At 34.9% G+C, this 13,666-nt stretch overlaps 1 protein-coding gene across 1 annotated transcript in view; it reads right to left on the reverse strand.

Moving 5' to 3' along the window:
* Positions 1–13,666, reverse strand: part of atp9b (ATPase phospholipid transporting 9B) — a 387,648-nt gene that overhangs the window by 320,016 nt on the left and 53,966 nt on the right. Inside the window, exon 2 of the mRNA XM_063055727.1 lies at positions 3,456–3,629. Within this exon, the coding sequence (XP_062911797.1) occupies positions 3,456–3,629 (174 nt within the window). The remainder of the gene's footprint in view (positions 1–3,455; positions 3,630–13,666) is intronic.

Consider the following 13,666-nt stretch of genomic DNA (forward strand, 5'->3'; position numbering starts at 1 on the left):
AGCAACGATATCGTATTCGGCAGTAAGAACGTAACACGAATGTTACTGCCATACTCAGTAATGGCAGGCGAATGAGCAGCACAATTATCAACAATCACAAGACACAAGGTTATTTTCTCTAGAGTATTTTTCAACGAAAGGACTAATGTATCTGCTCATGTACTCAGAAAAAAGCACTTGGGTGTTCCAACTGCTTGGATGTGAACGGAACACAACAGGAAGTGTTTTCTTATCGACGCCTTTTAAGTGCCCTCGGATTTTCTGAATGGTACACTAGTAGAGGCTTAAGGACAGCATCACCAGTGGCGTTAATAATAGGCATTAGGGTAAACCTGTTCTTCGATGCCTTGTGTCCCTTAGCCTGCTTTTCTTCTTTCAAAATAAATGTCTTACTCGCAATTTTTTCCAATAAATTGCAGTTTCGTCACAGTTAAACACTTGCTTATAAGAATAACCACCTTCTGTAATTATTTTCTTCAGTTCTGCTGGAAACCTGTCAGCAGCTTCAGTGTCAGCCGAAGCACTCTCTCCAGTAAACGTTAAACTATGAAGCTGCCCTCGCCTCAGAAACCAATCAAACCACCCGTGACTATCTTTAAATTCCACTTTCGCAACACTTTCATCACCATCAGCCAGTGCTTTCTGTTTCAGCTTATTAAAAAGACTGACTGATTTCTCCTTAAGTACAAGATAAGTTAAAGGAACACCACGTTTTGTACACCCATCAATCCACTCAAGCAATAGACTTTCCATTTTATCCATTACTGTACTGGATGCCGACTAAGAGAGACCACTTTGCTACGAGCAGAACCAACAGTAACATCGCCAGCTTTCAACATTTTTTCTCCCTGCGTATAAATAGTGCGAATGGTGGATGCAGGCAAGTTCAACGCGTGGACAATGTCCTTGCTTCGTTCACCACGATCGAAACGCTTAATTATGTCTAGTTTTACGCAAAGTGTAACACCCTTACGAGCTCTTTTAGGCTTTTCGGATACTTTAGAACTCATCTTGCTAACGGACGCACAAAATAAATCGAGATAAAACACGTGTTTAAGCAATGGTGGCTAGAATGCAGTTCCGGGGGAGGAGCTTGACTGCTCGGGGCAACCGCTGCTTTTTTTCGCACGCCGGCATTTTTTTCCGCACACCTGCATTTTTTTCGCACACCGCCATTTTTCATAACAGTGAAAAAACCTTCTGTTAGCGCAAACAGGGTACAAATGTAGTTCTTTCGTAACAGTGAGGTTTCGTAAAGCGAATGTTCAAAAAGCGGGGGACACCTGTAATCGGGGTGGGGGGGAGGAGAATGACACAGTCCTGCATCAAACACTATTTTGCTTGTTTAATTTTCTGATATTAGAGATTTTTAATATCAAAAATTATTCCAAAACTCTGCTTCCTAACTATTCTACATAAGTAAATGAAGTAGAAATTTGAAGCTTCCTACATGTAATGCTTTTGTGACAATGTTAATTATGGCTGCTTTACAATCAAGATATCTTCCAAGGAGACTGGCAGGGTAACAGCATGATTCTATCCTGGAAAATAGGCACCAGATTGGCTACATTTTCATGTTTGATTTCTAAGTATTGGTCCGAAAGGAAATCCCTGGCAACTGCTCCAAGACAATCACTGCTTTTGTTGCAACACTATTATCAATAACAACATCACACAGCTTGTTAACTTATTCACAAAGTTCACATCCCATTCCAAACCCTAGCTGATTAAATACATGTTAAATTCAATCCATCAAAGTAAATTAGACATAGGTTTTTGAAACAAATGTACACCACAGCATCTTTTGCCAGAGACACTTCCACCTCTATCAGTATTTTTTTTTAAAAACTACAATTCCTCAACTTTCAAATTAAACTAATAGGTACTTCAAATAAAAACTTAACTAGCAATGGAAGAGACTGGTGATGATTGGGCATTGGGAATAAAGATCCTAACTGTGAAGAGCAACCTTTTTAAAGTCCTGATACATTTAAACAACCTTAGCTGTATCTGCATTATACTGTTGAGAAAACATTATGATTAGTGTATGGTATAAAAATATAATAAAGGTGTTTCATATAGTGATTAAATCTAATTGAAACCAAAAGATTCAAGTGTTTGGGTGTTTCAATGCAATTATTCATTACTTAATTTAATTAAGCTTTAAGGATGCACCTGAAATGAGTGATAATTACACTGCCGAGATCAAACATAATTTCTCATTCACCTTAATATTTAACAAATCTGGAAAGTTAACTGGAATCTGAGACAGTGACCATACCTTTCAATAACTAACAGTTAATTAGCATTGGAAACATTGATTACCAATTATAACCAATCTCAATTTAGAAGATATTTCCATGGATGACCCAGGAGAAAGTGGAATTCGGGAGGAGGGGGGCGGTGGTGTGGGGAGGAAGGGACAGTTGTGTTCCCAAAATGGTGTCTCAATGACCTTCGAGAAACCATGTAACAATCCACACAGTAGATCAGCAAAACTGACTGACAGAGTAAATGCATAATCAATGCAGACTCGTTGCATGGGTTAGTGATTAGTTTGTACAGGTTAGAATGAAGGGATGAAACCCATATTCTTCAATTGGTCAAGGTGTGATAAATGAGATCCACAGGGATCTGTATTCTGGCTTCAACTCTTCATTCAATGTACTTGGACATAAGGGTGTTTGTTCTTTAATGGTTCAATGATTCTGTGAAATATTGAAAGTTTACAGTTTATGCTAAATTGAAGTATTTTCTTACAAAAAAAAAGGAAATTAAAATAATTTAGGTATGCATGTATACAATTACTACTACCAAAGGTTATTAAGGTAAACTAAAGGCTGACTTCACCATTTTCTCAGGAATGCAATAGGACTACCACTGAGATCAATACTGAATTTTTTAAGAAACATCTTCTGAAAGGTTATAAACAAAAAACAATATTTGAATATGGAAACAAAAAGCTTGATTTTTTTTTCTTTTCTAGCTCCAGTCTTCCTAGTCAAAATCTGCTCTGAATCACATTTCTCAATATCATTGTTCTGCGGGAACTACAGCACAGAATCAGGCTTTTGGACTAAACCAGTTATGTATTTATTCAGTACTTGAATAGCCCATTCTGTTTTGCAATATTCTTAGCTCCTTCGCATCAATGAAGCATTTGTAAAAGGCTGTTGCCTGTTTTTAATCACTAACTTAAAGGGATCTCAAGAGGAGAAGAAACCCCATGAACAATCACAAGTCTTACATTTGACTGTATGGTAATGGTCCTATCATTTCCAGGACAGGTGACCCTCCATGAGCCCTGGCCTAAAATGGACAAGCATTTTAAAAATTATCATCATAATGAAGTATTAAGTTAAATCACAAGATATATGCCATATGAAGTTAAATCAATAAGTTAACTAGATGAATTATATCACATATTGACTCTCACCGGCGACGATAAAGCTTACCTGGTACAGAGAAATTTCCATCCGCCAAATACAAACCATCCTAGTCCTCGCTTTTTCTGTGTAACTCTAGCTCTTGGTAATGTATGGTAGTCACTCTCATCATTTTCAAAACCTTCTTCCGACATCATCAATGGCATCTCATCTAAACTGGATGACTCATCTTCTACTTGATACCTGTTTTCAAAAATTAAACAACATTATGCTAGCACCATCAATAAATTCTGGATGTGGTATTAATTCAAATATACTAAGGCGTTTGTAATGATTCTTGGCTACAAGACAAAGCTTTAATATTGTATTAGCTCTATGATATTCATATACATACAAGTGTAAACAATGTAATCAATACCACACTTACAAACTATATCCTTTACAGGCCCACTTTTAATTGCAATCTACATCACCTTGGTGCAGTTTGAAACAAGAAGTAGCCATCCCTTGAAATGATTCCTTCTGTTGAGGCCCCACCCCCATCACCATGACCTTCATACAAAATCACTACATCTCAGGATTTTCACTTTATGCAATTCTGCAAAAACTGGTAGAACAAATCTGAAATCCATCAACTCCAGAATTACAATTCATGGCTTTCTGTGGCCAACTGCTGGGGAGGGCAGGTCATAAGGAAATACAAACTTCTTAAGAAAACTTGAACATGTGCCCAGTGGGGCAATTTATTCCCCTTTATGCACACGTTTAACAATTCATCATTCATATAGCTCTTTCCACTGTTGTCACCCCTGATATTATTTTTGATTTTTTTTTTACTTTTTTTTCCTCTAGATGACAGATCCCATGCTACAGCTCTACAGTTTTGCAGTATGACCTGGCACAAAACATCAGTCAATTCCCTTCAATACAAGTTCAGGAATTTCATTTACTGAATACATCAAAACAATAAGGTGGTTAATAGCATGCATACTTTCCAGTAAAATAGTTCTGTGGATACAATATCAACCTCTTGAGAAAACTCAAAATACTTTTGCTTATTCCTGTTTATATTTAAGGTTTTGTTTACCCCCATATAAAGTTGGAGTTTGTGTTTTGCACAAAATGACCATGAAAGCTGAGAGAAACCACTTTAGTCTCTTTTTTTAAAAAAATGGCCACTCCTGACTTTTCATAAAGCCCTAACCAATTTATTACATATGCATACAAGGCAAGTATTGTGAGGAATACATTGAAACCCAGTAATAAATTATTGAACACATTACACGAGGACTACAACTATCAATAAAAGTCATTAGCAATTTTGACACTAAATCATTCAGCTAAAATTTCAAAGATAGAGTTTTCTAATGAAAGGTCATCAGTCTGAAAAGTCAACACGATTTTTCTCTGCAGATGCTGCCTGACAATGATTTCAGTGATTAAATTACTGGACTAACAATACTGAGGCACAGATTTGAACCAACCACAACAGCTGACGAACTTAAATTCAGTTAATTTAACAAATCTTAAATTAAAATATTAAAATTTATGAGATTTCCTGGTGGTGGCTGATGGAATAACAGCCATGTGCCATTGCTCCAACGTTAATTATCTTACTATTTCCAACCTGTCTTGATACTTCTTTTTTAAGTGTGATATTCTTTCATTATGGGTGGAAGGAGTGCCAGAGGTACTAAAAAGGATGATTTTCCTGCCTCTTTGGATTCTATTATGGAATTGCTGCAAAGTCATACACGAGAACCTCTGACAAGTTTCAACAATTCAGCACTGAATTTAAACAAATAGATGGTAAATTGGACTTTATCCAACAAACTCGTAATGAACACGATAAATGTATTAAAAATAATGAGGAAAATTTGTTGGCTCTGGAAACAGAAGTGGATGAATTGCAGAAGCTTTGTGAAAAGCAATCAGAAGTCCAAGGAAAGGTTAAGACAGAAGATTATCGACCTAGAAAACAGAAATAGAAGGAACAACCTACAGGTTCTGGGTCTCGAAGAATTAATCAAAGGTAACCATCCTATGGAGTTTTTTGCAAACTTTTTGCAAGCATTATTTCCAGAGATTTTGACGTCTGTGCCTATGATCCATCGAGTTCACAGATCTCAAACAACAGGAATTCTGCAGATGCTGGAAATTCAAGCAACACACATAAAAGTTGCTGGTGAATGCAGCAGGCCAGGCAGCATCTCTAGGAAGAGGTGCAGTCGATATTTCAGGCCGAGATCCTTCGTCCATGGGTCTCAGCCTGAAACGTCGACTGCACCTCTTCCTACAGATGCTGCCTGGCCTGCTGCGTTCACCAGCAACTTTTATGTGTGTTGCTTGAGTTCACAGATCTCCTGTGTTTAGACCTCCTAACGTTCAGAGACCAAGATCAGTAATAATCTGTTTTCAGGAATTTAAAACAAAGGAACTCTTAATTCGCAAATGTCGTCTAAGAGGCATGATTGACTATAATGGTCGCAAGATTAGATTTGTTGAAGATTATTCGCCTGAGGTTATGCAGGAACGTGTTAAGTTCAAAGAAGTTATGTCCGAGCTTTTTAATATGGGTTTCAAACCTTCCCTTCACTACCCAGCCCGACTCAGAATCACACTTAAAAACGGTTCTTTCGAATGGTTCCGCTCGACTGTTGAAGCATAAAAGTTTTTAAAATCTGAAGGCTAACTACTTAGTTTCTCCTTACATGAAGACACAAGATTAAATGAGAAACTTTTAATTCGCAAATCCCGTCGAAGGGGTATGATTGGTGAAAGGGTGGAATACTAAGATTCTCAAAAGATTATTCGCTTGAGGTTATACAGGAATGTGCTAAATTTAAACAAGCTCTGCTGGAATTTTTTTAACAAGAGTTTTAACCCATCCTTTGGCTACCCAGTTTGACTGAGAATCTCATTAAAGATGGATCCTTCGAATGATTTCATTTGAATGCTGAAGCACAAAGATTATTTTAATTTGAAGGCTAATTACTTAGTCTGTTTTTCCACGAAGATATAAGATTAATGTTCAATGCCTATCTGTATGAATAATTGTATCTTTTACTTTTGGTAAACCTTTCTAACTAATTTCCTTTAGTATTTTTTAATACTGTATTTTTTATATACGAGAATTGAATCTCTTGTTTGGGTATTGTTTAGTCTGGGCTGGAATATAAATAACCTTGAAACTAATTGGAGCAATCACCAGGTTTTTTGGGGGGGTTGTCCATAGTTTGTAGATGCTGACTTTCTATTGGTCGGTTTTATTTCTTTGGGAGGTGGGTGGTGTTATGGTTTCAAAGCTGCTTTCAAATTTTTAGCCAACTTGTTGCTTGGTTACCATTTCTCAAGGTTTATGGCTTGGTTTTTAACTTACATTTTAATCCTTCCTTTAAGTACTATTAAAAATGGACCAAACTATTAATTTTAAACAAAAACAACAGGAATTCTGCAGATGCTGGAAATTCAAGCAACATACATCAAAGTTGCTGGTGAACGCAGCAGGCCAAGCAGCATCTATAGGAAGAGGCGCAGTCGACGTTTCAGGCCGAGACCCTTCGTCAGGACAAACTATTAATTTACTCAGTTTTAACATGAAAGGGTTAAATCACCCTGTTAAACATAATAAGATTTTTGCTTATATTAAGAAATTTAAGGTCCTTTTTTTTTAATACAAGCAACTCACATATGCAAATGTGATAATCCACATTTTTTTTAGCTGTTGGAACAGACTTTGTTTTCACTCTTCTTTTCAGGCCAAAGCTAGAGGAGTTTCCATTCTTATAGATAATATATTTTCTTTTGTCCAACATAGTGTCTGATACTAATGGATGTTTTGTTATAGTTTCAGGAAAACTAGATAATAAATTAATAGTATTTGCCAATGTGTATGCCCCAAATATAGATGACCCAGGATTCTTTGATCACTTTTTTTCTGTTTTCACCAGATCTGAATCTTTATTCTTTGGTGATGGGAGGAGATTTTAACTGTTGGTTAGACCCCATTTTAAAACAATCATCTTCTAAACCAGCGTCTCTTAATAAATCAGCTTTGTTTATTCAATCCTTTTTATTGAAGTGTGGTATAGTTGATGTTTGGCATTTTTTACATCTTTAGATAGGGAGTATTCATTTTTTTTCCTATGTTCATCGCACATATTCCAGGATTGATTTTTTTTTTACATCGATAGTCAAATGATTTCATCAGTTCGTTCCTGTGAATATAAAGAGATTGCTGTTTCAGATCATGCTCCTATATTTTTATCTTTAAAACTCCCTGGTCTTCTTCAAACCAACAGATTTTGGCGTTTTAATACAACTTGGTTATCTGATAAGGAATTTTTTAAATTTCCACAGAGGCATATTATTTTATGTTTTGAAGAGAATAAAAAGAAAGAGACTTCTAATCTTATTGTACGGGATACTTTCAAGGCCTATATTAGAGGACAAATTATTTCTTATACTGCGAGTGTCAAGAATAAAGCTAATAAAGAAAGAAATGAATTGGCCAATCATTTAAAACAATTAGATCAAAAATATGCTCTCGCTCCAGATCCTGTTTTATATAAAAGACGTGTTGAAGTTAAAACTAAATATGATCTTCTGTTAACATATCCAATTGAAACTCAACTTTTTACAGATAAAACTCAATTTTACATTAATCATTTTACATAACTCAGGCAAAGTATTGGCCAACCAATTAAAAACTTCTGTAGTTAAACGACAAATTAAAGAAATTTACAATACTAATGGTGATAGGACAACTGATTACTCTGAAATAAATGATACCTTTAGAGAATTCTGTTCTAAACTTTATAGTTCTGATTCCCCTAAAGATAATACTGTAATGAATAATTTTCTAGAACAATTAAATATCCCTGCACTTTCTGCAGATAATTGCAAACAGATGGATCAACCCATTTCTTATGAGGAAATCGCCAAGGCTATACGTTCATTACACTTGGGGAAGGCTACGGGTCCAGATGGATCTTCTGGAGAATTTTATAAGGCTTTTTCTTCATTAATTAAACCGCAGTTACACATAGTTTTTTTGGATTCTTTCAAATTGGTAGTTTGCCTCAATCTTTTTATGAAGCTTCTATTTCACTTATCCTAAAAAAGAACAAAGATCCAACTGAATGCTCTTCATAGAGGCCAATTTCATTACTTAATGTAGATACTAAAATTCTTTCTAAAGTTCTGGCTTGTAGGATTGAAAATATTTTACCTTCTATTATTTCTGATCAACAGACTAGATTTATTAAAAACCAACATTCCCATTTTAATATACGCCATGTATTAAATGTTACTTACCCTCCTTCTCAGGAGATATCGGAATGTGTGATATTCCTGAGATGCTGAGAAGGCCTTCGATCGGGTTGAATAGATTTATTTAAAACCTTAGAAAAATTTCATTTTGGACTAGATTTAATTCAATGGATTAAATTACTTTATTTATCTCCTTCTGCTCGGGTTCTTACTAATTTTCAAAATTCCAAACTATTTAAACTTCACCACAGAACTAGACAAGGCTGTCCGTTGAGTCCCTTACTTTTTGATTTAGCTTTAGAACCCCTTGCCATTGCTTTGCGAGAATCTAATGATATCTGTGGCATTTTAAGGAGAGGTATCACCCACAAAATCTCGCTTTACGCTGATGATATATTGATTTTTATCTCTAATGTTGAGACCTAGTTACCTTGTGTACTTTCTTTACTTTACCGTTTTAGCCAATTTTCAGGATATAAATTGAACCTACATAAGAGTGAATTATTTCCTTTAAATAATTTGGTATCAATTAATACTAATCTCCCTTTTAAAACTGTAAGGAATCAATTTACTTATTGGGTGTAACAATCACGAAGAATTACAAACATCTGTTTAAAGAAAACTTTCTTACTTTATTGAACCATGTAAAAAAGATATTATTAAATTGGTCACCTCTTTCAATATTGTTGATTGGATGAATTAATTCTATTAAAATGAATATTCTACCTAAATTTATATATGTTTTTCAGGCTTTACCCGTTTTTATTCCTAGATCCTTTTTTGACTCTCTTGAATCTATTTTATCCTCCTATATATGGAAAAATAAACGTCCTTGTTTAAAGTTCATCTTCAAAAATCTAAAAAGTCTGGAGGTTTAGCCTTACATAATTTTAGGTTTTATTACTGGGCAGTTAATATACGATATCTTACGTCTTGGCTATATTATATTAATCGTGTAGACTGTCCAGTATGGGTTTCAGAAGCTAATTCTGTCAATAAATTTTCTATTATTTCTCTTCTTGGACCCTTACTTCCTTTATTTGTAAGTAAATTAACTGATAATTTAATAGTTAAACATACTCTGAGGATCTGGATACAATTTAGAAAACATCTTAGTTTATTGAGATTTTCCCTTTCTACTCCCATTTATTCTAATTTTTTTTAAACCCTCCATGACTGATTTAGTCTTTAAAGAATGGGACAGGTTGGGTATTAAGTGTTTTTGGGATCTGTTTGTTGGAGGAAATCTTTTTTCATTTGAGCAATTGTCAGCTAAATATAGCCTACCCAAAACTCATTTTTTTTTTTAGATCTCTACAAATCAGAGACTTTCTAAGATCTCAATTATGCACATTTCCTATAAGCTCAGATAAGAACATACTAGACATAATTTTTTAAATTTGACACCTTTTTATAATGGTTCAATATCTAATATTTATGGTATGTTACTGGAGACCAGGAATGTTCCTTCAGACAAAATTAAGAATCTCTGGGAACAAGATTTACAGACATCAATATCTGAGGAAACTTGGAATGAAATTTTTAAACTGGTTAATACTTCATCGCTATGTGCTCGCCATTCCTTCATACACCTTCATACAATTTAAGGTGGTACAGAGAGTCCATATGACTAAAGATAAGCTAACTCGTTTTTATTCGGATATATCTCCCTACTGTGACAGATGCAATAATGGAGAAGCTTCATTAATTCGTATGCTTTGGACTTGTCCATGTCTTGTAAAATATTGGAAGGAAGTTTTTCAAACTTTTTCTTTACTTTTCAAAGTCAATTTTAAGCCTAATCCTCTGATGGCCCTATTCGGTATTGTTGCAGGACAAGATATCAAGTTGAAGACATCTGATTTACATATTTTGGCCTTTAGCTCTCTTATAGCTAGGAGGGCGCTTTTGTTTAAATGGAAAGATTTTTCTCCTTCTACTCATGCTCAATGGTTATGCGACGTTATGTCATGCTTAGATTTAGAGAAGATTCGCTGTTCAATTTCTGAATCTCGTCAAGACTTTCAAACATTGTGGGGACCCTTTCTGAATTATTTTCAAAACCCTCAATTCGTTGTTTAAATTTAGATGTTGGCTATTATTAATTTTTATTATACGAGAAGGTATTTTATCTTTTTTTCTCCTTAATAAACAGCTTCAGTCTTGGTAGGGGTTAGACTCTTTTTTTTGTAATAAATTAGTATATTTCAATATAACTTTGACTAACCTATATAAATACGGGGTAATGAGATTGTTATTATGAATAGATATACTATAATGTAATTGGTAGTTGCTTTTTTCGACATTATATATACTTTCTTGTATTCTGTATTCTTCTATCTAGAAACTAATAAAAATATTGAAAGAGAATTTACAATGATGATGGAACTGCTAGGCTATCATAAAAACATGTCATTGCAACAAAAACAACTTCCATTTTCCAATTTATCCACATGCCAGGTAGATTGGCCACTTACAAATTATCCCTAGTATGGGGATGGTAGGAGAATCAGAGAAATAGATGTGTGAGAGATAATAGTTTATGGGAAGGTTGTCAAAACTGTTGAACATATGACCAACACCAGCTTACCTGACATCAAAAATATATGTACAGAAAGGTGCCAGCAATATCATGAATTATCCCACCCACCCTGCCCATGGACTGCCTATCCCACTCACGTCAGAGGCATGGCTATAGAATCAACACCAGGACCAAAAGACTTAAGAATAGTTACTTTTCCCAAGCAGCAAGGCTGATCAACACCTCTACCCACTAACCCAACACACCATCCACCACCATAACTTTATCATTTACTGTCTATCACCTAAGGTACAGAAACTCATGTACCTAGCATTACTTTCTGTATATAAGCTATTGTATGTATTTATATTTATGTGTTCTTTATCTTATGTTTATTTTTGTGCTGCATCGGATCAGGAGTAACAATTACTTCATTCTCCTTTATACTTATGTACTAAAAATTACATCAGAGAATCTTAAATATTGAATACTTGACTATTATATTATGTTAACTAGCATAAACTCTGCGGGCTGAATGGTTTCCTTCAATGCTATGTGGAAAATTGAAAATCATCGATGTTGGTCTCCAATTGAAATCTGTAATCCTAATAGGAATTGGAAAAAAGATTTAAAATACCGTATTGTGATAGAGAGGAATCAAATAGATGCTGAGGATATGCCTAAGGCCAGAAGACTTTAATCAAGCAATCAACAGAAACCAATACACAGCTTCAACTTTTGAAAAGGAATCATCTACTAAAAGTTTCATGAACTTTGATGAGGAACATCCAAAATTCCTTTTAGAAGATGAAAGTTCTAATATCTACCTTTAAGAGTAAGCCAGAATGAGCTTCAGCAGGAAATAAAGGAGATTTACAGAGCATAGAAGGGAACAGCAGTCACAGCTGATTTATACAATAGATGACCATCAGCTTCCTGAAATAATGGGAAGAAAGACAGGGCATGGAAAGAATATTTTCATTAATGGGACTGTAGGACCAGAAGACCAGAGTCATTTCTTTAGCAGGTAGCAAATCTGTGGACAGCTATGGAAGCATATTTAAAGTGGAGGTTTACAGGTTCTTGATTAGTAAGTGCGACAAAGGTCACGGGGAGAAGGCAGGAGACTGGGGTTGAGAGGGAAAGTACATTAGCCATGATCAAAAGGTGGAGCAGACTCAAAAGGGCTGAATGACCTAACTCTGCTCCTTATCAACTTGCATGGTTTCATTTAAATCTTAAGTTTATTCAAAGCAACTATATCAAAAGATGAAGAGAAGTTACTTCCAAAATTACGTAGTTTGTGGAAAACCGTTCTCTTGGTGGGGGAGGGGAAGTTTGCAGATTCAATTGGACCCTTTTTGTCAACAAATCTCTTCAGGAGCCAGTTGGAACTAATGGTGCAATGCAGTACAGACCATTTGTACTGGAAAGATCGAGTTTTGTATATGGTTAACTCAAATGAACAGACTTAGATCCTCCAGATGTTCCCAAACCAAGTTGAAAGTAGAATCTAAGGCAGACTCATTTAGCACTGCTTCCTCCTGGTTAGCAGAAGGTTCACACTTGACTAATGTCTCGCAAAGAAGAAAATCCAAAAAGAGTATAGGGGTGTTATTCATGATAATTTATTCAGTAGGAGAATCAAGTCAGCTGTGAACAATGTTAGAGGTTCAAAATCATAAAGAACTATTGGAATTGTCGATGTACAGGCAGGTCCGGTCAAAAATAATCACACAAAAGTTTACTTCTACCACCAATAGAATTAACTTGTCTGGCACAATAGGCATTGGGGAAAAGATCAAACAATTCAGACTTTCTTGATCCAACAGGTAATGAGATATCAAAAAGTTGACACATCATGTTTAAGTTTGGCTGAATGAAGTGTTATTGCTGTCATTGCTGTCGAAGTCTTGTAACTACTTTCTAGGTACAATGAAGTTTATTTTAATCAAAACTGAATTGTTGAAAATATCACTCTTGAAAAAGTGGTCAAATTGAATAAGTGACAAAGAAACAAGACAGTAAGTAGTCAAGTACAAATAATGCTATCTGCTATTTTATACCGCATGATAATAGAACTATTTCATGACAACAATTTTACAATATTAATTATTTAGAAACAGAATTAAAAGTATGTCCAGCATGTCCAAAATTGAGTTTTCCATTATGGATGAAACTTTAGTCAGTAATAAACATATTCCAGCAAAAATATTTTATAGATTTAGTTTATTACCAAAATACATCAAAAATTATCATGTTTAGGTAAAATTAATCATGCAAATATATTCAAGGAAATTCTTTAATTTTTATGTGGTTGATAGGAAACCATTTTAACTTCTACTAAAATCTGCTTGTAAACTAGCAGGATTTACAAGGGAGCTTAGCAACAAAAGTCTCAGCATGTTCCATTATGGAACATGTTGTCCAATTTGAGTTATTTCAAGCTATGAAACTGCGATTGTTGGTAGTGTATGGCAAATGACCA

The sequence above is a fragment of the Mobula hypostoma genome, chromosome 1 (genome assembly GCF_963921235.1).
Source record: "Mobula hypostoma chromosome 1, sMobHyp1.1, whole genome shotgun sequence".
In the NCBI taxonomy this organism is placed as follows: domain Eukaryota; kingdom Metazoa; phylum Chordata; class Chondrichthyes; order Myliobatiformes; family Myliobatidae; genus Mobula; species Mobula hypostoma.